The sequence below is a fragment of the Nycticebus coucang genome, chromosome 9 (assembly GCF_027406575.1).
Source record: "Nycticebus coucang isolate mNycCou1 chromosome 9, mNycCou1.pri, whole genome shotgun sequence".
In the NCBI taxonomy this organism is placed as follows: domain Eukaryota; kingdom Metazoa; phylum Chordata; class Mammalia; order Primates; family Lorisidae; genus Nycticebus; species Nycticebus coucang.
Window position 1 is genome coordinate 123,227,513 of NC_069788.1, and position 27,099 is coordinate 123,254,611.

Consider the following 27,099-nt stretch of genomic DNA (forward strand, 5'->3'; position numbering starts at 1 on the left):
AATAAGTGGCCAAACAAATTAATAAAACTTTTACCCTCTAGAGAATATACTTGTGCTTACACACACAAATCATACTTAATTTTAGAAGTAGTTACCTGTCTTGATTTTTTGTCATCAACCATTTGAGTCAGCAAAACTCTTTCTGAAGATATTTTTTAGGCCTGTCATCTCAGTTTAAAAATGCTAGCCCTCCAATTAGTAGGGAATTTGTTAATCTCTGCTATCACATGGGAAGTTGAATTGTATATCAATGTCTTGCTGACATTAAAAGACTACCATTTTGATCCACTATTCTGCCAGTGTTTTCTCACAGCACAAGTAATCATGCCTCACAGAACAGTGTAGCAGCCAGTATTTCTTACTCCCTCCTTCTCATCAACCCCTGGAGATCACTTAATTGTATAAATGGGTCAGGGTCTCCAGTGATACATAGCCTTGCCTTTAAGATTTCTGACCTTTTACAAAATCCAGAAAGATATATATTTGGTATGACCTGCATCACATTGAAGATGTTATTTACAGAACTTAGGGAATTCAGTGTGGAGAGGAAAGTAGAATAGAGTGGACATATATCAACTCAGACTCTGAAAGCAGGACTATAAATTCTTGGCACATAGCCTAACCTTCAGCAAAATGCAATGTTCAGTATAGTCCGTGAAGAGCTGCAAACTGCCACTATCAAATATTCCTAAGTAAACATGTTATATTGGTTACATATTAGAGAAGTCATTTTTTTATTATTATAAATGGGATCTCATTGGAATAGTGCAACTGGCAAAGGGGAATTTTGCTCATGTTTTTCTGAAATTATGTTTTAGTAAGTCTTTTGGCTCCCACTGCTTCAACTGCTCACTTTTGTTTCTCTACAAATGCTAAACTTAAAATAGCCATAATATTTAGATGAGAAGTTACTGCTGCCTGGTTCCCATTTACATTTGAAGGCTGAGGATACCTGTCTAAAATCATGCACCTAAACTTTGACACTAATACTTAGGCTCCACCCAAGGGCAAAGAGAAGTAATGGTTTAACATCTGAGTGAGTATCTATAATATCTGTATACAAGAGAGACAGTCCCATGTGGTGAATTAATTTGCAGCATTCCTATATACTCTTTTCATTCCCAGATGGATTCTCTGGTCAGACATTGAGTGAAGTCTAATACTGACTTGTTGGAAGTTCTAAACCAGCCGTTCCTAAACTCTGCTGAGTGATGTGGGTCTAGTTGCTTATATAGTAGAGGTGTTTCTACTATATAAGCACAATTTAAGGACATTTGTTCCTTAAATTTTTGTTGCTTATATAGTAGAGGTGTTTCTACTATATAAGAACAATTTAAGGACATTTGTTCCTTAAATTTTTGTTTGTTTGTTTTTTCTGCTGCCACTGGAACTCTTACCATTTTCCTCTCAATTGCATATTTCTATTTCTCTCCAGACTTTGTCCCTTCCCTTACGCTTTTAGACCAAAACTTAAGGTAATGCATGATTTTCTTTTTAAAGAGACTTAAACTTTTCTGGTAAGTTAACTTGATATTAACTAATTCATGAGAAATCTAATTTACCTGAAACATAGCAACCCTGGCTCAGCGCTCATAGCTCAGTGGTTAGAGTGCCAGCCACATATGGTGAGGCTGGCAGGTTCAAACCCAGCTGGGGCCTGCTAAACAACAATGATAACTACAACCAAAAAATAGCCAGGTGTTGTGGCGGGCACCTGTAGTCCCAGCTACTTGGGGGACTGAGGCAAGAGAATTGCTTAAGCCCAAAAGTTTGAGGTTGCTGTGAACTGTGATGCCATAGCACTCTATTGAGGGCAACATAGTGAGACTCTGTCTCAAAAAAAAGATAGCAACCCCTGTACATAACATGTGTTCAAGATAAAAAGCTGGCTAGTTATATATTTTGTTAAATTTATATGAATACTCTTAACTTAAGTATGAAGCAGTTATTTCTTTCCAGATGAAATGTTTTCATTTTCTTTCATAACATTTAATGAATATCTGTAAAGACCATGTAGTATATGTGTGCTACAAATATAACTTTACTAAATATGCTGAGATGAGAGAAATACTCTTCTTTTTAAAGAACGATTGTCCTTGCTATTTAAAAAAAAGCTTTATCAAGATATATTTCATATACGATACAATTCATTTGTTTATCTTGTTCAATCCAGTGTTTTTAATATATTCACAGATACATGCAACCATCACCATATTTAGAACATTTTTATCACGTCAGAAAGAATCCTCATCCCTTTCAGCTATCATCCTCCTATCCCTTCATTCTCCTATCCCTCCCCCCCATTCAACACTGAGTAACTACTAGTCTTCTTTCTATCTCTATAGATTAGCTTATCAAGGACATTTCACATAGTTTGGATTATATATGGGTTTTTGTAACTGGCTTCTTAATACTTAGCAAAATTTTTTTAAGGTTCGTCCTTGTTGTAGTATATATCAGTACTTCATCCCTTTTTTTTAAAGTTATTGTGGTAAAAGCACAACACAGAGTGTACCATCTTAATCATTTTTAATTTCAGTGGTATTAAGTATACTCACATTTTGAAACAGATCTTCAGAACTTTCTCATCCTACAAATCCAAAATTCTATACCCATTATACAGTTCCCCTTTTGTGCCTCCCACTAGCACCTTGTAACCACGATTTGACCACTTTAGTTACTTATCCATTTATCCATCAACAGACATTTCATTTGCTTCCACCTCTTGGCTATTAAGAATATTACTTCTATGAATAAGGATGTGCAAATATCTTTTCAAGACTGTGCTTTCAATTCTTCAGAATATATACCCAGAACTAGGATTATTGGCTCATAGGGTAGTTATATGTGTGTGTGTGTGTGTGTGTGTGTGTATATATATATATATATATATATTTTTTTTTTTTTTTTTTTTTATTGTTGGGGATTCATTGAGGGTACAATAAGCCAGGTTACACTGATTGCAATTGTTAGGTAAAGTCCCTCTTGCAATCATGTCTTACCCCTAAAGTGTGATACACACCAAGGCACCACTGGGTAGTTATATTTTTAATTTTTTGAGGAAATGCCATAGTATTTTCCATAGTAGTTAACACCATTTTACAACACCACCAACAGTGCATAAGGGTTTCAATTTCTCCCCATTTTTACTACAACCTTTCTCTTTCTTTTTTTTTTTTTTTTTGTTTTTATAATAGTCATCCTTGGGTGTGAAGCGATATCTCACTGTGTTTGCAATTTACATTTCTCTGATGATTTATTGATGTTGAACATCTTTTCCTCTTCTTCTTGGTTATTTATTATCTTTGGAGAAATGTTTATACAAGTTCTTTGCCCATTTTTTAATCATGTCATTTGATTTTTTTCTTATGGAGTTATAAGAATTTTATATACAGGATGTCCTAAAAGTTTCCATGCATGGGGAAAATGGGAAATTGTAGCTAAATGTATCTTTTTTTACAAAACATTCATTATGAAATTTTACAAAGAGGTGGCCAACAGGTAAGTATTTTGTAATGAATATTTTATAAAGCTACAATTTCCCATTTTCTTTATATATGGTGACTTTTGGGATACACTGTATCTTCCAGATATTATCAGATGTATGATTTGCAATTACTTTTTTATATTTCATGGGTGCCTTTTTACTCTGTTGATTGTATTCTTTGATACATAAAACATTTAAGTTTGAAGTAGTCCCATGTCTATTTTTGCTTTAGTTACCTGTGGTTTGGAGTCATATCCAAGAAATCATTGCCAAGTTGAATGAACTTTTTTTCCTGTTTTCTTATAGGAGTTTCATAGTTTTATGTCTTACACTTAGGTCTTCAATCCATTTTGAGCTAATTTTTGTATGTAACGTAATGTAAGAGTCCAACTTCATTTTTTCACATGTAGGTATCCAGTTTTCCCAATACTTGTTGAGGCAACTGTTGAGTGGCCTTGGTACCCTGGCCATATATGAAACAGTTTATTTCTGGGCTTTCTATTCTGTTCTATTGATCTACATGTCTGTTTACACCAATACCATAGTGCTTTGATTACTGTAACTTTTTTTTTTTTTTTTTGACACTGAATCTCCATTTGTCACCCTGGGTAGAGTGCCCTGACATTATAGTTCACAGCAACCTCAAGCTCTTAGGCTCAAGCAATCCTCTTGCCTCAGCTTCCCAAGTAGCTGGGACTACCAGCGCCCACCACAACGCCCAACTATTTATTTTAGAGACAGGATCTGACTCTTGCTCAGGCTGGTTTCGAACTCCTGAGCTTAAGCTATCTACCTGCCTTGGCCTCCCAGAGTGCTAGGATTACATGCATGAGTCACCACACTGGGCCTCCTGTAACTTTCTGATGTTTTGAAATCAAGAAGTGTGAATTCTCCAACTTTGTTTTTTTCAAAATTATTTTGGTTGTTGGGTTCCTTTGAGATTCCATGTGAATTTTAGGATGAGTTTTATATTTCGATTAAAAGATATTGTTGGGGTTTTGACAGGCATTGCACTGAATCTGTAGATCGCTGTGGGTACTGTGGACACTGACAATATTAAGTCTTCTAATTCATGACTACATTTATTTTTATCTTCATTAACTTCTTTCAGCAATGTTTTATAGTTTTCCCAAAAGTATCTCATTCCTTTTTATGGCTATGTAGTATTGCATTATATGGATGTACTATAGTTTGTCCATTTATCAGTTGATGGACATTTGGGTTGTTTCCCTATTTTAGCTATTATGAAAAATGCTACTATAAATATTGATGTACAAGTTTTTGCATGGACATGTTTTCACTTCCTTTGAGTTTTTCCTTGCCTTTTTTTTTCTCTTGAGATGGAGTCTCACTTTGTCACCCTTGGTAGAGTGCTGTGGCATCATAGCTCACAGCAACCTCAAACTCTTGGGCTGAAGTGATTCCCTTGCCTCAGCCTCCCAAGTAGCTGAGACTATAGGCACCTACCACAACATCTGTCTATTTTTTTAGAGACAGGGGTCTCATTCTTGCTCAGGCTGGTCTCAAACTTGTGAGCTCAGGCAACCCACCCACCTCAGCCTCCCAGAGTGCTAGGATTACAGGTGGGAGCCACCTCATTCAGCCTTCCTTCCCTTTTAAGGACTGATATTAAGGCCAGGTGCAGTAGCTCACTTCTGTAATCCTGGCACTCTGGGAGGCCAAGGCAGGTGAATTGCTTGAGCTTAGGAGTTCAAGACCAGCCTGAGCAAGAGTGAGACTCCATCTCTATTAAAAAATAATAATAATAGAAAAATTAGCCAAATATACTGGCAGGTGCCTATAGTCTATCCCAGCTACGCACGAGGCTGAGCCAAGAGGATCACCTGAACCCAAGAAATTAAGGTTGCTGTGAATTATGATAAGCCATGGCACCCTACCCAGGGTGGCTGAGTAAGGCTATGTATGTCTCAAGAAAAGAAAAAACTGAATTTAAATAAAAAGAAGGACTCCTGGAAGCCCAAGCTAGGAAAAGGCATTTTGAGTTGCAAGAAAAACTCATCTCTTGTGCAATCTTGGATTGTTAATCACAATTAGTGACTATTCAAAATCCAAAAAAAGTTATCTGAGCTGGTATAGAGCTTTATTTTGATCTCCCACCCCAGGGCAGATTAATTCCAGATAAGGAACCATCCTGGGAGGTTTATTGTAATCCCAGGCATCATGGGCCTCCCTACCAGTGATTACCCCTTATATACCTTATACCTCAGGATCATTTGTGAATCCGTGTTGTATATACAAATACAAACCAGATCCTCTAGTCCCTCCACTTCCCTTGTTTCACAAAGCATGATCCAAACGTCCAGGATAGCTCTAAAATAGCTTCAGCCTCCTGGGAATGTCTGAAGCTAAAATCTCCTGAGTTGTCTCTTCAAGTTCATCTGTCAAAAGGAAAAATTCAGTATCACTATAGCTAAAAATTCAGTATCACTATAGCTATAGATCAAAGTACAAAATTTAATATCTCTTGTATTTACTTTTAGGTCCTAGGATCTGGAAATCACTGGGTAAGAAGGTCAAAGCCCAAAAATACAGATTCACTCATCCATCTCTGGAAATAATGAAATTTTCTAAGTTATCCAAATACCTTATGATACACAAGTCAAATCTTGTTAATATTACTTTACTGGCTTGATTTTTTTTTCCTTTCTGCTCTTCTTCTTTTTTCACCTTCTATTTATTTTTCTTTTTCTTTCTAAAAATTAATAATAAAGACAGGTCTCTTGACTAGAGGATTTAAGGAATTGCTCATGACTCTTGAAACAACTTTTATTCTTGCTGGCACTGGTTCAAATTCCTGAGCCAAAAGTGATTGTCATCCAGAGTAGTTTGAGTACTGACATCATGTGTAAGGTTGCTAGTGCTTTCTTAAAGGTACTAAATCACTGAAGTTAATGAAACCAAACTCAAAGGCTAACATTCTTATGGAATGATTGGAAAAGTACTTCCTGTTTTTTATGTTTCTCTTTTTGGGAGAAAAAATAAATTTTATGGTAATAAAAACAATGTGCTCATTTAGAAAACTTGGAAATATTCAGAAAAGTATATAGCTAAGGGAATAAAAATCATAAATAATTTTAACATTCTGAAGTAACAACTGCTTTTTATCTTCATATATTTTCTTTCCATCATTTTCTATTAATATATACACATACATCTTAACATACTTAAGATTATACAGTGCATGTGCAACTTTGTATGTTCTAAGAATATATATATCAAAGAATTTTCCTATGTTAATGAATATTCTTCATAAATATTGCTTTAGCCTGTGTAACATTTCATCCTAGGGATAGATCATGATTTATTTAAATATATTATTGATCTTTTGAGTCTTTCCATTCTTTACTAAGGTAATCAACTCTGAAATAAACATGTGCATAAAGGTTTACCCATTTTCCTGAGACACATTTCTAGAAGTGAAACTGGTAGGTCAGTGGATATGAAAATGTTTAAGATTTGGCTTTCCTTTTTTTTTTTTTTTTTTTATGAGACAGAGCCTCAAGCTGTTGCCTTGAGTAGAGTGCTGTGGCATCACAGCTCACAGCAACCTCCAACTCCTGGGCTCAAGCGATTCTCCTGCCTCCTTCTCCCAAGTAGCTGGGACTACAGGCACCCGCCACAACGCCTGGCTATTTTTGGGTTCCAGCCATCATTGTTGTTTGGCGGGCCCAGGCTGGATTCGAACCCGCCAGCTCAGGTGTATGTGGCTGGCACCTTAGCCACTTGAGCCACAGGTGCCAAGCCAAGATTTGGCTTTCCTTTTAAAAAAAATGATAGGCTGGGCATAGTGGCTCACGCCTAATCCTAACACTTTAGGGGACTGAGGCAGCTGGATCACCTGACCTTAGGAGTTCAAGACCAGCCTAAGCAAGAGTAAGACTCCATCTCTACTAAAAGTAGACCAAAAAAAAAAAAAGGCCAGGCATGATGGTGCACTCCTGCAGTCCCAGTTACTACAGAGGCAGAAGCTGAGGCTGAGGCAAGAGAATTTCTTGAGCCCAAGAGTTTGAGGTTGCTGTGACCTATGAGGCTATAGCACTCTACCCAGAGTGACAAAGTAAGACTCTGTCTCAAACGAGTGAATAAAATTTAAGAAAAATAAAATTATATTTTGGATTAATAAGGGTTAATAACACGTCAACTGAACATATCTTTAACGACTGTATAACAACTCATATTCAAATAATTTCTGCAAGCATTACTAAGAATTTAGTGAATATAATCTTTTATTTCAGGCACCATGATAGATCTCTTCTTTCTATCTCCTATTCTTGGGGAAAAAAAATATATCAGAGGTCTGACTGAGCTGACTTACAAGCTGGGTCAGACAAGCACTCTACCCATCTTGTTTGTGACTGTCTGCTCACCCCATTGTTCCCAACATTTATATATTTTTCTAATTTTCTATTCCTTCAGATGGAATGGGGAGAGTCCTTGCTCAAGATGTATATGCAAAAGACAACCTACCCCCCTTCCCAGCTTCAGTAAAAGATGGCTATGCTGTCCGAGGTAAATATTTTGGTTTTCTTGAGTATCAACAGACTCAGATTGTATTACTTTCAAATTTTTGTCTCAGCCCAGGCACCCAGCAACTGTTAGATCTATTTCCCCACAGTTGTAAGAACAACTTCATTCGCAGATAACCAGATTAATCTATGTCTTGATATTTTCCGGCACAATCTTGATAAAAACTCTTCAGTTAAAGTACTTACAGTTACATGAAAATTCTTACCTACAAATAAATATATACGTATCAAAAAAAAACAATGTACTATTGTTTTTTATTGTATTTATTTATTTATTCTTTGGGGCCCTACACATGTCAGAATAGACAGTTATGGTGTGGAAATTTTCCAGAGGTTTTCTAGTTGAAAACATCTACATGATGTTTTCATGACATATCAACTGAACATGTCTTTAATGGAAAAAAGAGCAGATTCCCATCTCATCCCCTCTGTTCTCCTGCTTTAAAGGTCAACTGAGAGCTTCATGAAAAGCAAGCATAGGGGAAACCTTTAATTCACTAAAAGGAGTCATATTTCAAAGTTCTGGTGTCCCGGATATTATCAGCAGCTCACCCCTTCAAAGAGTCTGAAATTGCATAGGTCGTAAAAGCAAATGCTACACAGCATTTGCCTGCCTAAAGTCTACTCTTAGAACCCAGAATGAAAATTCAACTGAATTGCTAGAAACTGTTACTGTTTTTTGTTTTTATATGTGCAATATGATGTTTGAAATATGTATGTATACATCGTGGAATGGTTCAGTTGAGCTAATTAATGTATGCTTTACCTCATTTTTTGTGCTAAGAAAATTTAAAATCTTCTCTTTTTGGGATTTTCAAACCCCAATACATTGTTATTAATGTTATCGGTTATTAACTCGGACTGATATGTTTGAAGAAATGTCGAAAAAACATTTTTCAGCTTATCAGAGCTATTGAAAATGACATTTCCTTTCTAATGGTCAGTTATGGAGTCTCTTGTACTTGCTTTTGTTTTTGTTTTTGTTTTTTAATTACATCTGGCCATTAAAATGTTGGTTGAGCATCCTTACTTCAATACAGAATGCAAAATTCCTGATTCTGAAACTTTTTGAGCACTGACATAATGCCACAGTGGAAAATTTCACACTTGACCTTGTGGAAGAAGTCACAGTCAAAACTTTGTTTCATGTACAAAATTATTTAAATATTTAATCTTCAAATATTTAAACCTTTAAAATATTGTGTAAAATTGCCTTCAGGCTATGTGTACAAAGTATAAATGAAACATAAATAAATTTCATGTTTAGACTTGGGCCTTATCCCTAAAATATTATGTATATTCAAATATTCCAAAATAGAAAAATTCAAAATCCACACCACTTCTAGTCTCAAGCATTTTAGATAAGGGATATTAAACTTGTAATTTCCCTTTTCTTTTAATTAAATAAATTGATTTATCTCCTCCATATTCCAATGCCGTCTCTTAATGTATCTTTTTATGTGGGAGACATTATAGCAAATGGTTAAAGTATGGGCTTTGAGCAAAGTTGAAGTGATCTTGGTTCTAGTATCAGTTTATCTGTGTAACTTTGAGCAAATCGCTTAAATTTTGAGGCTCATCTGTAAAATTTAAATAACTGTAAAAATTTTCACCCCAACAGATTGTTACAAGAACTAAATGAGACCATAAAAAGTCTTAGTAAAGTACCTGACCCACTCAAAGACACATAAAGACCACTCAATAATTTTTTATGTTTATAGTAACTGTTATTCTCATTATTATTATAAATATTTTCCTTAGACCATCTGTAAAAATGGTAACATTTATCTGAATTGTTACTCTAATATTCTATGTAAATAAAATGATGGGGAGATTGATCTTACATTTTAATTTTCATTAATATATTCTTTTTTTTGAGTAATAACTTCATGTTTTTATTTATTTTTTATTTTTTTATTTTTTTTATTAAATCATAGCTGTGTACATTGATATGATCATGGGGCATCATACACTCAATTCATAGACCATTTGACACATTTTCATCACAATGGTTAACAAAGACTATCTTAGGTTCATTCACCTCATTCAGACTGATATCATTAGACTAAAGTACTTCTAAAATTGGCAAAGCTAAAACACAAATAGCATCCCCAATTACTCTTTATGTTTTTTCTTCCAAATTGATTCCTTCTATAATGTTTGTTTGAATAAATACTGTCCAGAAAGAAAATTATTCTTCCGATGGCCTCATTGGCTCTTATTATTATTATTATCCATCTAAAAAGTAAGTTCTGTTTTGATCGCATAATTTGTAATCATGCAGGAATTCTATAAAATGACAAAGAATTCTTCCAAAGTAGAACAACTGAAAATACCAGAGACAAGGAAGGCTATTTTTTTAACATTCTTGGTAATATAAAGTAGGAGAGAATTTGAGGTTGAATTATTCCCAAACTAAATGTTCTGTAGTTTTTACATGAGATAGCAACAGCTCAATAAAAAGAAACCATTGTTGTTAGCTTTTCTTACTGCCAAAAAAAAATTAGCCTACTGTCTCATAAAAGAGCCTGCTGAGCAATCTGTCAACAAAATTATGTAAAATTACCATGTAGTATCTTTTTTATTCTTTCATTTTAGAATAGTGCTATTTTTAGTTATTGTATTTTTAAAAATCTATAAAATGACATCTCTTAGGACGGCACGTGTGGCTCAAGGAGTAGGGCGCCAGTCCCATATGCCAGAGGTGGTGGGTTCAAACCCAGCCCCGGCCAAAAATCACAAAAAAAAAAAAAAAAAAATGACATCTCTTATTGTAAAAAGTCTAAGAAATTATCTACCATACAGCTGATTCACATTATTTCTTTCTTGCAAAGGGTTGCCACTTCTCTTAAGATATGTAACACGTAAACACATAACAAATAACCTTTGTGGACTTGGTTAAATCTCAAAGTAGGGGTCTGGTATGGTGGCTCATGACTGTAATCCTAGCACTCTAGGAGGCCAAAGCAGGAGGATCCCTTGAGCTCAGGAGTTTGAGGTTGCTGTGAGGTAGGCTGACACCATGGCACTCTAGCCTGGTCAACAAGTGAACCTCTGTATCAAAAAATTTTTTGAAAATCTTAAAGTAGGAATGGCTAGTGTGTTTTGCAGACAAAGAGACATTGTCTTACAAGCATGATGAATTTTTCAGTTTACATATAACCTCCTCAACTTTGTAATTCAGGGAGATAAACTCTATGAATCCTAAAAATCCTTTTTACCATATTTAGCAATTGAGAAGATTTTCATTTTTTTGAAGGTAAATGCATCTATCCCTCCCTTCTGTGTTATAATACCACACCAGCGGGATTTTGGTAAAGAATATCCTGAGGCAATTGTTATGGTTCACTACCACTCTCTACTTCAAGTACCTCCTTCTTTCTGCATCTTTTTACTCCCCACTCCCTTTATTCTCCCTTTTTTTTCTTCTCCTCTGCCTTTGCCTTAGGCTTTCCAGTAATAACCAGTGGCACTCGTGAGCATTGCTAACCCTCTAGGTGTAAAGAGGTTGCTAACTTGCTCTGGATCACTAAGCATTAGCCAGTATCCTTCAGAAACATGTGGGATAAAACTCCAAACCAGTTGGAAGATCACTTGCTTTAAGGTATGTGGGTTGAAAAATCGAGACAGTGATAAAATGACTAAGGAAATAACAAATAAGTAGAAACAGCTTAAAATAAAACAAAAGAAAGAAGAGAATATAAACAAGGCAAGATTCAAATGATAGTATGAATAAAAGCAGGTCGGTAAACTAATAAACCTAAATCTGCATTCAGAAGAAAGTGAATTTGAAAGATTAAAGAAAAGTGGCATATTAACAATTAGAATCAATATCGTATTCTTATTCTTCATGTTTTTGAGTTTTATTTCTTCCTTCACAATGATTAAGATAATCCTCCTCCTCTAGATTTGTTCACACCCTCCTTTAGATGTGGTGTTCCCCTTCTCACAGTTTTTCTTAGATAATAATAAAGGCAAAAATACCCTAGAATCTCAAGTTCAGCTTTCTTGAAAACCTTTAATTTGAAAGGCTTATCCCTTGAGAACTTGTTTTGGGGTCATTTAGAAAAGAGTATTTTGAACAAGCCAAGAATTATTTTAAGAACAGTGGGTAAGATACAATTCTGAAAGGATGTATTCAGAGAAATCCTTGCCATTTGGGTAAAGTTAATTTTTTAAGTTTTTCCTCTTTTATATACAGTTTGAAAATACTTACGGAAAATATAAAAAAATCAAAAAGAACATTTTTAAATTACCCATTATATTATTCTTTGGCCACTGTTAACATTTTGTGGGGTTAACCTATTTCTAGTGTTTGAAGTACACTAAAATTCAATATAGATTATCCACAGCCATTTTGACTTAGAGCTAGTTCATATTATTTCAATGATAATCATGTTTTGACTGTGTCCATTTAAATCCACTTTGGCTATAACTGGGTTCTACAACTCATTTGACAGCCTATTATTGCTCTCTACTATAGAATGAAGAATAGAGTCTTATGATATGGGATTATTATTAATGTAAGCAAATAGATAATTTGGAATAATTAAGACTAGTTAATTCCATAAAGTTTAAAATAGACATTTGAGGAAATGATGTTTCCTTTCCCAATAATAACAATTAATAGGCACTTTCCCCTGGAAAATGGTGGTAGAGAATTCAAAATGCTTTCCCACTTATCTATCCTATGCTCAACTCCCTGTTTTTCAAAGAAAAGTAAGAAGATTTGAAATTCCAAACAAGTTCCTAATTTAGTTCTCAGTATAATTGCAGCAAATATTGATCCTCCTATTTCAGCCTTGTTACTTTCTTTTGTCACCTTTCTCTACAGCCCCTCCTAATCTTAATTTTGGTAGACATACATACTGTTGTCCTATGCCTATCATCTAGTTTTAGTTTCATAAGCAGAGTAGATAAATTGTCATTCTTTCTGCCTTACTCATATTCTGTCAAAGATATTTCCTAGGATCTCAAAAAGTTACCCCATGTCTAAAGCCCTGAGTTTATTCAGCCTTAACATGAAAATGATTAGACTTTTATTATTAACAATAAACAGCTATACAGTGTTTCAACTGTCTCAAAAGAGAGATTACATATGGTTGGGAAATGAAAGTGAAGTATGATTCTATGGCAAATAGTTTGGGCAAATAGTTTCATTGTAGCAATGTATACATGTATACATGTATACATTGCTACAATGAATAGTTACACAGTGGTGTCGAATTTATTTCAGATGTATCAAAAAATCTTCAAATAAGTAGGTGAAAAAGGCTAGAAGTGTTACCTAGACCTTAAAAAAGGAAGAAGGAATAGTTCAGGGTGTAGCATTAAGTGTTATGAATTGCTTACATAATATATTTGCTGTTAGGGTTTGGTTTATATTGCTTTTATAACTTTCCTCAAATTAAATTCTACAGTTCACAAAGGAGAAAACTCATTAGCAAATAAGTCAGTACTAGAGGGGAGAAAAGACTTAAGTCTGTCTGGAAATCTTTGGAATTCATCCATTTTTTCCCATGGCATACTATGGTTTACTTTATTTCTTTCCAAATTTTGGGTTTATGAGCCATCTTGCCTTCGCTTCCACTTAAGCTTATAGAATTCATCTTGAAAAAAATGGCAACTTTGGCTCGGCGCCTGTACCTCAAGCAGGTAAGGTGCCAGCCACATACACCAGAGCTGGTGGGTTCAAATCCAGCCCAGGCCCGCCAAACAACAATGACAACTACAACCAAAAAATAGCTGGGTGTTGTGGCGAGTGCCTGTAGTCCCAGCTACTTGGGAAGCTGAGGCAAGAGAATTGCTTAAGTCTAGGAGTTAGAGGTTGCTGTGAGCTGTGATGCCACACCACTCTACCCAGAGCGACAGCTTGAGGCTCTGTCTCAAAAAAAAAAAAAAGGCAACTTTGTTTTATCCTGTCTTTTTAATAGATATTTAAAATAAATATAGTAATGTAACAGATAATGATGTTTTGGTTAACAATGGACTATGTATACAATGATGGTCCCATAACCCTATAATGGAGTTGAAAAACTCCTATCATCTAGTGACATCACAGCTATCATCAGGTCATATAGTGCAATGCATTACCTTTTCCATAGTTAGATATGTCTAGATTCAAAAATATGTAACCATTGTTTTATAAGTATTTAGTACAGTAACATGCTGTACAGGTTTGTAGCCTAGGACCAATAGGCTATGCCATATGGCATAAGCATGTAGTAAGCTATACCACCTAGGTTTGGGTGAATGTACTCTATGAAGTATGCACAACAAAACTGCCTAATGATGCATTCCTCAGAATGCATCCCCATCATTAGGTGATGCACAACCGTATCAGCAAGTCAGATGAATTGAAAATTATTTTTCTGTCTTATAAGATAAGCCTTTGTTTTAATGTAAAATCAGGACTTCTGTGGTTCACTAATTTTTTATCTTGAAATATTCTTAGTTTGAGTTTTTCTATATTCAGTTCAATTTTACAATGCACCGCTCCTCCAAAAGGGTAGTCTGTGAATGAGGAGTGTCAACATTAACTTGTTAGAAATGTAGAATCTCAGGCCCTATCCCAGACCTACTGATTTAGAATCTGTATTTTACACTTATGAGATAATAATAAAAAAATTAAAAAAAAAAAAAAAAGAATCTGTATTTTAGCAAAATCTCAAGATTATTTGTGTGCACATTAGAGGTGGATAAACACTATTACCATGTATATGGGAAATAATAAAAATGACTCCTTTGTTGATAACAAGAACCTTCTATATTCCTTCTGTATTATTGGTTGACTAAGCCTTCCTTAGCCAGCAATATAGAGACACTTTTGCCAGACTGATGAACCATTTCAGGGTAAGGTAAAGAACACAGTTCAAGTGAGTATATATATTCTCTCCCCACTTGGGATATCTTTCTTAATTTAAAAAAAAAAAAAAAGGCCTTGCTCCTTAGAATCACTTAAGAGCTTTTCCACATGCTGACCTTTACACAGGCTTGCTGCTGTACTGCCGAGCACCGGCCACTCTTCATTCACTCACATTTAGTTAGAGCATTTGTGCAGAACATTGACAAAAGCATTTTGGGTAGATGTGCACTGGCAGAGAAATAGGAGAGAGAAGGAAGACTGAAGAGCAGACGATTTCAAAAAAGAATTAAAAGTAGTCTCTACTTCCAAGGAGCTCATAATCTAGATGAAGAGATAAAAGGTACACACTGATGGAATTGTTTAAGAAAATTTACACAGCACAATGGCAATATATACAGTTTATAAACTTTGGCAATTATTGCATTGCCAAATTTTTTCTTTTTTCTTTTAACAAATATTTATTGAACATCAGTGATGAATTAGGCACTATGCTAAATGGAATAGTGGCATAATCTATTTTATTTATATAGAATTAAAACAGTCTTTTTAAATACCCTTAAGATAGTGAATGCTGAAGTTTTAAAGAAAACAATATACATGGATCAGCAGAAAATATATATAGCAAATATAGCATTTGGCTTGGAAAATATTATTTATTTGTTTATGCATGTAGTTTTCAAAAAACATTCTTAAGAGCCACACTCATTCTTTATGGAACGTTTTGAATATTTGACTTTTTTCTTAATTTTAGATTAATATGAGGGTACAAATGATTAGGTTACAATGTTTGCATTTCTTAAGTAAGGTCCCTGCTATGCCCAATACTTGACATAATGAACATGCATTTAATACCTTTTATACCGCAAGTACTAGAGATTCTCTTAAGACACATAATCAAATAACTACAGACACATATTCTTGGGGAAATGAGGTCTCGCACGTAGTCTCAAACTCCTGGCTCTGGTAATCCTCCTGCTTCAGCCACTTACAGTAGCTGAGACTATAGGTAAATGCCACTGCACCTGACTTGCAAATACATTAGAAAGCTAAAATTTAGAATTATTTCAGTCTACACTACAGAAACAAAGAGGATGTAGGTAACTCTTGAGGGGAGAGGAGTCAGATATGACAACATACAGAAAATGATACTTGGGCAGAGTACCTTGGTACCATCCCTCAGCCTCTGCACCCCTACTTAACTCTTACTCATCTTTCATATTAAAACCAGAAATCCTTTTATCAGGCTTTCCCTAACCCTTCAGTGTAGCTCACTACGTTTTTTTTGTTTGTTTGTTTGTTTGTTTGTTTTTTGTTTTTTGGCTAGGGCTGGGGTTTGAACCCACCACCTCCAGCATATGGGGCCGGCGCCCTACTCCTTTGAACCACAGGTGCTGCCCTAGCTCACTACTTTAATTGTATATTCTCATAAACCATATTCCTTTCCTTAGAGTGCTTTCTTAATTTCTATTTCTATGTTTGTTAATGTAACTATTTGATTAACATCTGTCTCCCTCACTTCATCAGTGGCTTTGAAAGTTTTGTTTTAGCCATACCCATGGGAAGAAATATATTAAATATACTTGTGTACATATCACAAGCCAATATACATTACATATATGTATATTACATATACACACATATATAACATGACATAGTACATGTAAATGTACACACCTATGCACAGGTAAGCAAAAAACAAGTTTCATGAAACAAGAGTCATCCTTATCATGTGTGAAGAAATGTATTTTCTATCCTTCATTAAAACATTATTTACAATTTTCATTAAAATTCTTTATAATTTTAAAAGTGTTCTAATTCATTTCATAGCCTACCTCCATTTGTGATCCAGAGTTTAAAAACTTTATAACTGTTGGGCACTGCTTTAGAAAAGAAACAATATCCAATTTTACTCCCTACTCTGTCCCCAGTACCTAGTATGACACCTAGGGCATAAAAAGACACTCAGTAGTAATTTACTGAATGAATGAAAGGAAAGAACTGTTTTAAAAAGGTATCATTTTTAAAAGTGTGATTATCCCCATTTTTATCACTAAGAAAACTGAAAGAGAGGTTTAATAATTTTGCTGAAAGTCATGAAGCTAATAATAGGCAGAATGAGGACTCACATTCACCTTTGTTTTATTCTAAAGCCATGATAATTTCCCCCTTGTGCAGGAAGTAAAAAGAGAAAATGTGCAGGTTGCTATGGGAGATGGTAAGCTGATAATTATTTCTCTGCTAGAGAATAATTAAAAGTAAGTTTATTCACATTTGAGATGCAGTTAGTGTGGAACTCCAATAGATAATTAATTTCTATAGTAAGAAAATCATCATTTGCTTTGAAAGACTGCAAAAATAAGTGGGGGTTAGATAAAATAAGACTGGTAAAATGTTGATAATTGTACAAGTGATAATTTCTGTGTTTATTTTACCTTTTTAAAAAATGAATCTATGAAAGTAGCTTAATAAAAATAGCATTGCAGCAAAACTCATCTAGTTTTTACAAATGAAAACTGAAAAATACCAGCCTGACCAAGAGCAAGACTCCACCTCTACTAAAAAACAGAAAAACTGAGGCAAGGAGGTTGCCGTGAGCAATGATGAAGCCATAGCACTCTACCCAGGGCAACAGCTTAAGACTCTGTCTCAAAAAAATAAAATAAAATAAACTGAAAAATATAATAGGATTCCAGAAAACACAGGAGATTCAAGAGTTGATTAACCAAGGTAATATCTATAAAGCACAAACACAGCATGTATTGACAGAAGAGACCTATTGTTAATTTTTGTCCCTCTGCACATCAGAGGAACAACTAAAGGCATGTGCGTAAAAGTGACTCATTATAAACAGAATTTTACATAAGTAGAAAGAATACCACTTTGTGTTTTTTTATTTATTTATTTATTTATTTATTTATTTATTTTAGAGACAGAGTCTCACTTTTTTTGTCGCCCTCGGTAGAGTGCCTTTGCATCACAGCTCAGGGCAACCTCCAGGTCTTGGGCTTAGAAGATTCTCTTGCCTCAGCCTCCCAAGTAGCTGGGACTACAGGCACCTGCCACAACGCCCAGCTATTTGTTGTTGTTATTGTTGTAGTTTGGCCGGGGCTGGGTTCAAACGTCAGACTTGGTATTTGGTACATGGGGCCAGTGCCCTACTCACTGAACCACAGGCGCCACCCTACTTTGTGTTTTTATCAAGGAACAATTTCATATGCCATTTTTAAGAGGGAAAAATTTTTTATCAATGTGATTGCAAATATAATTAAAATATTCAAAATAAGGTGTTATCTTTTCTGGATATCTTCCCCCAAAATTGCTGTATGCAGGTGACATGGAGGTAATGGCCATGATCATAAAATTCATTAATTAGATAGACATTACCTTGACAGTACTGTTGGTCTGAAAGCTACATAAAGAGAACTCTCTCAAATTTCCAAGATTTTTTTTTTTTTTTTGAGACAGAGTCTTACTCTGTCACCCTGGGTAGAGTGATAGGGCATCATAGCTCACAGCAAACTTAAACTCTTGGGCTTGAGCAATCCTCTTGCTTCAGCCTCCTGAGTATCTGGGACTATAGGCTCCCACCATAATGCCCTGCTAGTTTTTCTATTTTAGTGGAGACTGGGTCTCACTCTTGCTCAGGCTGGTCTTGGAATTCCTGAGTTTAAGCAATCTACCTTCCTTGGCTTCCCAGAGTGCTGAGATGATAGGCGATGAGCACTGTACCTGGCCTCTAAGAACATACTTTCATCTAGCCACTATTACACTGTAGAAAAAAAAAAAATTGTATAAGAATTTTTGTTCTGGGTTGGTTGCAATAGCTCACACACACACAAAAAAAATTTCCATCCTACTCTGGAAATTTTTTTTACAATTTAAAAATAAATAGCTCAGCTCGGTGCCTGTGGCTCAAGTGGCTAAGGTGCCAGCCACATACACCTGAGCTGGCAGGTTCAAATCCAACCCAGGCCCGCCAAACAACAATGACGGCTGCAACCAAAAAATACCCGGGCATTGTGGCAGGTGCCTGTAATCCCCCCTACTTGGGAAGCAGAGGCAGGAGAATCATTTGAGCCCAGGAGTTGGAGGTTGCTATGAGTTGTGATGCCACAGCACTCTACCCAGAACAACAGCTTGAAGCTCTGTCTCAAAAAAAAAACAAAATAAAAATAAATAGCTTGGGCTGGGTGCAGTGGCTCACGCCTATAATCACAGCACCTGGGAGACCAAGGCGGGCGGATTGCCTGAGCTCAAGGGTTCGAGACCAGCCTGAGCCAGAGTGAGACCCCATTTCTAAAAAATAGCCAGGTATTGTGGTGGGTGCCTGTACGCCCAGCCATGTGAGAGGTTGAGGCAGGAGAATCCCTTGAACCCAAGAGTTTGAGGTTGCTATGAGCGAAGATGCCATGGCACTCTACCAAGAGTGACCAAGTGAGACTATCTCAAAATAAATAAATAAAAATAAATAAAGCCAATGGAAAATATAATGCATCACTGCAGGAAAAAAAAAACTGTGCTGGGAATGAAGAGACTGAGTGTTAATCCTAGCTCTACCACTAACCAAAACTTGCTTCAGGTGTTTAACCTTCTTCCTACCTGAGTTCCTTCATTCTATAACTCATTTCATTCAACTGTCAAATGAGTAAAAGAATATATGTTCTTCCTATTTCACTAGGTTATTATGAAGACCAGACTGGGAGGTAAATAACAAAATGATATTAGGCTGGTACAGTGGCTCATGCCTGTAACGCTAGCATTCTAGGAAACCCAAGTAGGAGGACTGCTTGAGCTTAGGAGTTCAAGACCAACTTAATCAAGAGCAAGAAATAGAAAAATCAGTGGGGCATCATAGTGGGCAGCTATGGTCTCAGCTACTCCAGAGGCTGAGGCAGGAGGATTATTTGAATCCAGGAATATAAGGTTGCTGGGAGCTAGGCTGATGCCTTGACACTCTCGCCTGAGCAATAGAGTGAGAATCTGTCTCAAGAAAGAAAAAAATCATAGAAAAATGTGGAAATGTGGATACATATATAATGTGTAATGATACACCCACATATACGCTTACATGTGTACTGACACATCAAACATGGATAAGGTGGCATTTATATAGGAGGACAGGCTAAAAGAACTCCTTATTAGAAAAGCACAGTGTGGAAATTATGGGGTGACTGGAAGACCATCTCCAGTGAAACCAAGAAAAGGCAAAATATCACTTCTATCAGTATGTGTGAGTTGTGGATACCAGTAACCAAAGTGGTAGTAACAAAGCCATTGTCAAGTCTAGGAGACGAGAAAAATATTCCACTTCTCTGAAGCCCTATTAAATAATTTGAGTCAAGTTTTAGAATTCCAATACAAGATTCTTGTTCCTTACTGTAGGTCCACTCTGATGTTTGCTCTTGTTTCTGTTCTATCTCTCAGCTGCTGATGGCCCAGGAGATCGTTTCATCATTGGGGAATCCCAAGCTGGTGAACAGGTGAGATTTATAGACCTGAAAGGCCCTGAAGATTTCAGCTTCATTCATTTTGGGGCATCTAATTGACCCCTATGAAAACCAAAAAATTATTTTCCTAAAGAGTCTACTAATACAGTAGACATCCTGTTATTGGATGATTCTTTTTCACAATATAAAAAAATGTTCTCAATAGAACTACAATTTCTAGTTGGTCTTCTCAGACTTTTCCTTGTGTTACAAACAAGGAAATTTAGAAGAAGCAGATTAATTAACATGTGTTAGATTATTTAGATTAATTATTTAGATTAATTTTCTCATTTGGGACCTAACTAAGGAAAAGGTATACATACCTTTCTATTAAGAAATGAAGCAGGCTCGGTGCCTGTAGCTCAAGCAGCTAGGGCGCCAGCCACATACACCAGAGCTAGCAGGTTCCATTCCAGCCCAGGCCTGCCAAACAACTACAACTTAAAAATAGCAGGTGGACACCGATAGTCCCAGTTACTTGGGGGGCTGAGGCAAGAGAATCGCTTAAGCCCTAGAGTTGGAGGTTGCTGTGAGCTTTGACACCATGGCACTCTATGCAGGGTGACAGCTTGAGACTCTGTCTTAAAAAAAAGAAAAAGAAGTGAAACAATAGGCTGGTTTACACCTATAATCCCAGCACTCTGGAAAGTTGAGGTGGGAGGATCTCTTGAGCTCAGGAGTTCAAGACCAACATAGGCAAAGTGATATCCCATCTCCCATCTCTACTAAAAATAGAAAAATTAGCCAGGTGTTATGACAGGCACCGTCCCAGCTACTCTCAAGGCTGAGGCAGGAGTTTGATTCTTGAACCCAGGAGTTTCAGTTTGCTGCAAGCTAGTCTGATGTCAGGACCCTCTAGCCTTAGCAACAGACTGAGCCTCTGCCTCAAGAAAAAAAAAAAAAAAAAAAAAAAGGCAGCAATGATGGACTATAATGAAAATACAATACATAGGCTTTATACTTTTGAGACCAGTAATCGGCTATTCAATTAAAAATCCATTAAAGTGTGAAATTATTTTATATCCTCAAAATAAATATAAATTTATCTTAAATACATTAACAATTATTTGTCAGTAATTTAATGGACAGCCAAAACTTTTCTTGTAAGAAGTATGCTATTTGAATTTCTATCAGGTCTTTTTTTTTTCTCTTGGGCTTACGTGATTCTCTTGCCTCAGCCTCCCGAACAGCTGGGACTACAGGCGCCCGCCACAATGCCCGGCTATTTTTTTGTTGTTGTTGTTGTTGCAGTTTGGCCGGGGCTGGGTTTGAACCCTCCACCCTCAGCATGTGGGGCCGGCGCCCTACTCACTGAGCCACAGGCGCCGCCCCTATCAGGTCTTTTTTTTTAAACAGAGTCTCACTTTGTCACCCCTACTAGAATGCCATGGCATCATAGCTCATGGCAGCCTCAAACTCTAATCCTCTTGCCTCAGCCTGTCAGGTAGCTTGGACTATAGGCACCTGCCACAATGCCCAGCTATTTTTAGAGATGGAGTCTTGCTGTTGCTCAGGCTATTCTTGAACTCCTGAACTTTAGAAATCCACCCGCCTCGGCCTTCCAGAATGCTAAGATGACAAGCGGGAGTCACTGCACCCTGCCTCTGTCAGATCTTTCTTACATAAACCACAACCAAAAGGCGTTGTCTGTGATTTTTAGTTTGGGTTTCTGTAAAGTGAAGAAAAACTTAAGAACACTTGCAAAGCCTATATGTACAGAATCCTCTAGATTTTTATTATATTTTTATACTTTTTTTTCAGTTGCTTCACTCACACCTAATTTGACAGCATTTCCTAACAGCTTTTTTAATGGTGATTGTTAAAAGGATTTACTTAATTTTTATGGAAAAAAATAACTTTTCACTCATATCATTGGTATATGTAATATTTATTCAAATTACTTAATTCAATAACAACTGTTGCCACAAACTGGCAACAGTTGTTTGGGAACAAGTTTGGGAACAAATTTAATTGATTCTTGGACTGGTAATTTACAAGTATACTTTGTACTAAAGAAGAAAGTATATTGCAGTCATTGTTACATTTAAGAGGAAACAGCATTTGTCAATTCAGTGAGTTAAAATATTGGTTAGAAGAGCAACTACCTTATTAAATAGAACCAAAGGAAGACCAAAGCACTTTTCTCCTCTTCTTTCTGCCCCCTTTTAAGGTATTCTCTTCCTGGGGTAGGATACTCACTGTTACTACCAAGTACTAATAAGTGCTATGTAAAAATAAAGGAGGCAAATAAATAAAAAATAAGTAATATTTTTAAATGAAAGTGGCAGTTTGGGCAAAAGCTATATCCCATACCTTTTCATCCTTGGCTTACCATGTAGTTTCTTATGTATTAACAATAGAAAAGGATTAAGGAAATACTTAGAAGGATGGTGCCGATGGTGGTAACCCTGGACCCCTTTTTCCAGCATCTTATAATTAAGAAGGCCCATATATGGATCGCTGAAGATAGCTGGCACTGTAGTGACATACATGCTGTCCATGTTGCACACAGGCTGACTTTAATTCCCATAACTGTTTCATTGACAAAAAGAATAACTAGTCTTAATTTTTTTTTTCTTTCTGACATAGGGACCCACTCTGTCACTCAGACTGGAGTACAGTGGTATGATGATAGCTCACAGCAACCTCAAACTCCTGGGCTTAATGATCCTCCCACAGCACCCTCCCAAATAGCTGGGACCACAGACATGTACCACTGTATACAGCTGATCTTTTTTATTTTTTGTAGAGACTAACTCTTGCTATGTTGCCCAAGCTGATCTCATACTCCTTGGGTTCCAGCAGTCCCCCCCACCTCAGCCTTCCAGTGTTCTGGGATTACAGGCATAAGCCACCATGCTTGACCTTGATTCTTTTCTATAAGTAACTTATGTTATGACTTCATAAGTTATTTGACTTTTTGATACCTACCTATGTCCATAATAAATGGACATCTAAAGCATCCCCCCACCTTTTTTTTTTCGACAAAGCCATAAAATAGCAATTATCCAAAAACTACTTATCTGATCTTTAATTGAGCCTGCCCAGCATTTATGAAGCACATCTGTGTGTACCAGGTAGTAGGTTCTAGTGATAGAAATAAATTAAGACGTACTACTCTTAAGGAAATTTATATCTAGTAGATAAGATTGAGTATAAGCAACCAAATATTATACAGTATATTAATTGTTAAGCTAATGGTATCAGTCAAATGCTTTTAGAGTACTATGTGTCAACAAAGTAGAAAACTGAGCAAAAATGGGTACATTCCTAGACATATATAACCTACCAAGATTGAACCAAGAAAAGAAAAGAGAGGGGAGTATCAGGGAAGAGCCCAACAACAACTCCACTCCCCAGAGAGAGGAGTATCGCCACAGCTCAGAATCTAGGGGGCTAGTCCAGCTTCAGGGAAGTAGAATACCATTGTCGCTTGTCTGTAAGGCAGGGTGTCTCAGCTCAACCAGTATCAACTCAGGCCTGGGATGCACAGCTGCTCATCTTATAAAGGTATGTGCCAGACACTTTTCTAGGCCTTGTTATGATAGACAATTTGTATAGGAAGAAGTTGACTGAAAATTAATACAGGGACTATTTCCAAAATCTGGACCAGGCTAAGGGACACCAATACAAGAATTTGAAGCACCTGGGCACTAGCAACAGGGACATTCCATTACCTTCTGTTGGTCAGAAGAGGCAAAAGGAAACAGTGGTACCTCAACCTGGGAATAATCATAGGTCGGGGAGAGGACCACCCAGTAGGAGCTGTGGTGGCCCTCAATAGCCGATACCCAAACCATCACCAAACTATATTCTAGCAGTAAAAGAGCAAGGGAAATAAAAACTCCACTTCTTTCTCCCACCTGCTTCCATCTAATCTCCTGTTGGTCCTTCCCATTGGCTGAACCTAATCAGAAGCCACAGTGATGGGAACCTGGCTAAAATAGTCCATAGGGGTCTATAGCATAGAGCCAGAGCACAGGACAGAGAATGAGGATGTGATCTGGAGAGGCAACTGGAAATAAATACTTGTCTTTGTAGTACTTATATTCCAGAATATATAATGCACTTAAAACTATACCTAGTATAAGAGATTTGGGGGTCAGTAAACATTAGTTATTGGCAGTATTGTTTTCAATAATAATATAATGGAAAAAAAGATTTTTAAGGCTTTTCTGGTAATTTAAATTTATACTTTTACATTGCTTTTACTTCACAAGGTACATTGTGGTGGGGGTATTTTTTTCTTAACTATTCTCTAAGGTGTGTGTGTGTGGTTATTTTATTTTATTTGGCAGCAAAAAATATATACAACATTAAATTTTAAGTGCCATCTTAACAATTTTTAAGCATACAGTTTGTAGTGGCAAGTATATTTACATTGTGTGACTTAAAGTTTTAAATACAGTCATGCATCACTTAATAGATATACACTCTGAAAAGTGTGTCTTTAGGGGATTTTGTCATTGTGCAAACATCATGGAATATACTTACACAAACCTAGAGGGTATAGCCTATTACACACTTAGGCTACATGGCATGGCCTATTGCTCCTGGGCTACAAACATATACAGGGTATTGCTGGATAGTGTAGGCAATTGTAACACAATAGTAAGTAAGTATTTAAACATATCTAAACAGAAAGCAGTCTGTTACTGACCAAAACGTCATTATGCAACACATGAGTATGCTTACAAAGCAGACATCTTTGGAAAGGTGTCTTCTTGTAATTGGGGAAATAATATTGTGTCAGGATTTTCTTCTGGGGGGAATTTGAAGCATTCTTTTTCCCAACTCTGACCTAAATCTTGGTCCCTGATAAGTGACTCTCCTAAGCCCAGATCAGATCTATCAAATGAATTTTATAGAAATATGCTTTTCCCTGTGCTGCAAGAAGTTAGCAGCACATACAATATATTGTCTCTTGTACTACTTTTATTAGAGTTCAGAAAATGGAATTCTTGATTCTCATTTTGAAAAAAAAAGTTTAACCCAGATCATTACAGACAATGGAATCATTTTAAAATTATTTAATGACATTTGCTAGACTTATTATTTGATGGATGAGCTAATATGTTTTAGAAAGATTTTTAAAAGCAATAATTAAAATGATATTTCTGACGTCTGTTGCAATGACTCACACCTGTCTTCCTAGCACTCTCAGAGGCTGACCCAGGAGGATTGCTTGAGCCCGGGAGTTAGAGGTTGCAATAAGCTATAATGATGCCACTGTGCCCTCGCCTGGGCAAAAGAGAAAGACCCTGTTTCTTTATTTAAAAAAAAAAAAAATCTATTTTTCTGGACTGCCTTTATTTAACCAAAAAGTTTGGTCAGTAAAGTATTGCATTTCTCAATATTAGAACTTGAATAAATTATGAAGATGCTGTTTTTTCATAATTGTCACTCATACTATCATATGGCCTAGGATTCTTTTCTTACAAACTTTAAATCACTTTACATATATTAGGAATAGTCACATGATTTAAGTAAGAGGCAATAGTGGCAAACAGAAGTGGCAGTTCTGGAATAGAAAAGCAGAGAAAACAAGCTACCAAAAAGGACATCTAATAGTCATAACCTTAAACTACATGTATTAAGTCAGCCTAAATCTACTCAAAGCCTTTTTGGTGTGAGTGTAACAATTTGTGGGTAGCTTTGTCACATAGACCCAAAATGAATAAAACTGTGAGACTTTCTTTTATATTTAATTTCTAAAAAATTTTACATATCCTGTAGTACCAAAGTAAATCAACTGTCTTTTTCATGTTTGTATTTTCAGCCAACTCAGACAGTAATGCCAGGACAAGTTATGCGGGTCACAACAGGTGCTCCAATCCCCTGCGGTGCTGATGCAGTGGTACAAGTGGAAGATACTGAACTTATCAGGGAATCAGATGATGTACGTCATCAGCGGGTCTCCCGTACCATTGTTTCTACAGCAGTATCACGTGACACCCATGTTCTGCAATGTTTATGAGGTTAACCCAGGTGTTTTGTTTGTGTTGGGATCATACATTGTGTGGGTCTCCAGTAAATAAGAAATAACCTTAAGCTTGGCCAGGCACCCATAGTTCAGTGGTTAGGGTGCCAGCCACATGCACCGGGGCTGGTGGGTTTGAATCCAACCCAAGCCTGCTAAACAGACAAAAAAAAAATAGCCGCGCATTGTGGAGGGCACCTGTAGTTCCAGCTACTTGGGGGGCTGGGCAAGAGGATCACTTAAGCCCAAGAGTTTGAGGCTGCTATGAGCTGTGATGGCACAGTACTCTACCCTGGGCTACAAAAAGTGAAGCTCTGTCTCAAAAAAAAAAGAAAGAAAGAAAAGTAATTAGCTTCAGCTTGAAAATCTTTTCTTACAGGAGGGATTTTTGTGATTGCAACAGTTATTATAGCACAATTTGAACCATATTTGACCCAAGAAATTTCACATGCAAACAAAAAAAGAAACTACCTCAAAATAGAAAAGCAGAGATATTAACAGTGACATACTTTCTAGCTATAAAATTTGTCATTTGTACTAGCATCTGATAAAATGTGAAGGAATTCATGAAATTCAAAATTAATAGAGAAGAATTTAACAAGGAAGACATGGACAAGTCCTTGAATGTTACACTAAGTCAAGCATTTGAACCAAATGATCTTTTCTGCAAAACCTCTGGTTTTATGTATTTCAAGGAAAAGCCATGCCACCAAATAATAATCTGGAAATATTAA

The 27,099-nt window shown here is 36.3% G+C and overlaps 1 protein-coding gene across 11 annotated transcripts in view; it reads left to right on the forward strand.

Annotated features, from left to right (window-relative positions):
• The window catches only part of GPHN (gephyrin), a 708,676-nt gene that overhangs the window by 588,458 nt on the left and 93,119 nt on the right, over positions 1 to 27,099 (forward strand). For all 11 annotated transcript variants that reach the window (XM_053602269.1, XM_053602258.1, XM_053602260.1 and 8 more), the window contains 3 exons: positions 7,925 to 8,017; positions 20,324 to 20,379; positions 26,165 to 26,284. In XM_053602269.1, the coding sequence (XP_053458244.1) occupies positions 7,925 to 8,017; positions 20,324 to 20,379; positions 26,165 to 26,284 (269 nt within the window). The remainder of the gene's footprint in view (positions 1 to 7,924; positions 8,018 to 20,323; positions 20,380 to 26,164; positions 26,285 to 27,099) is intronic.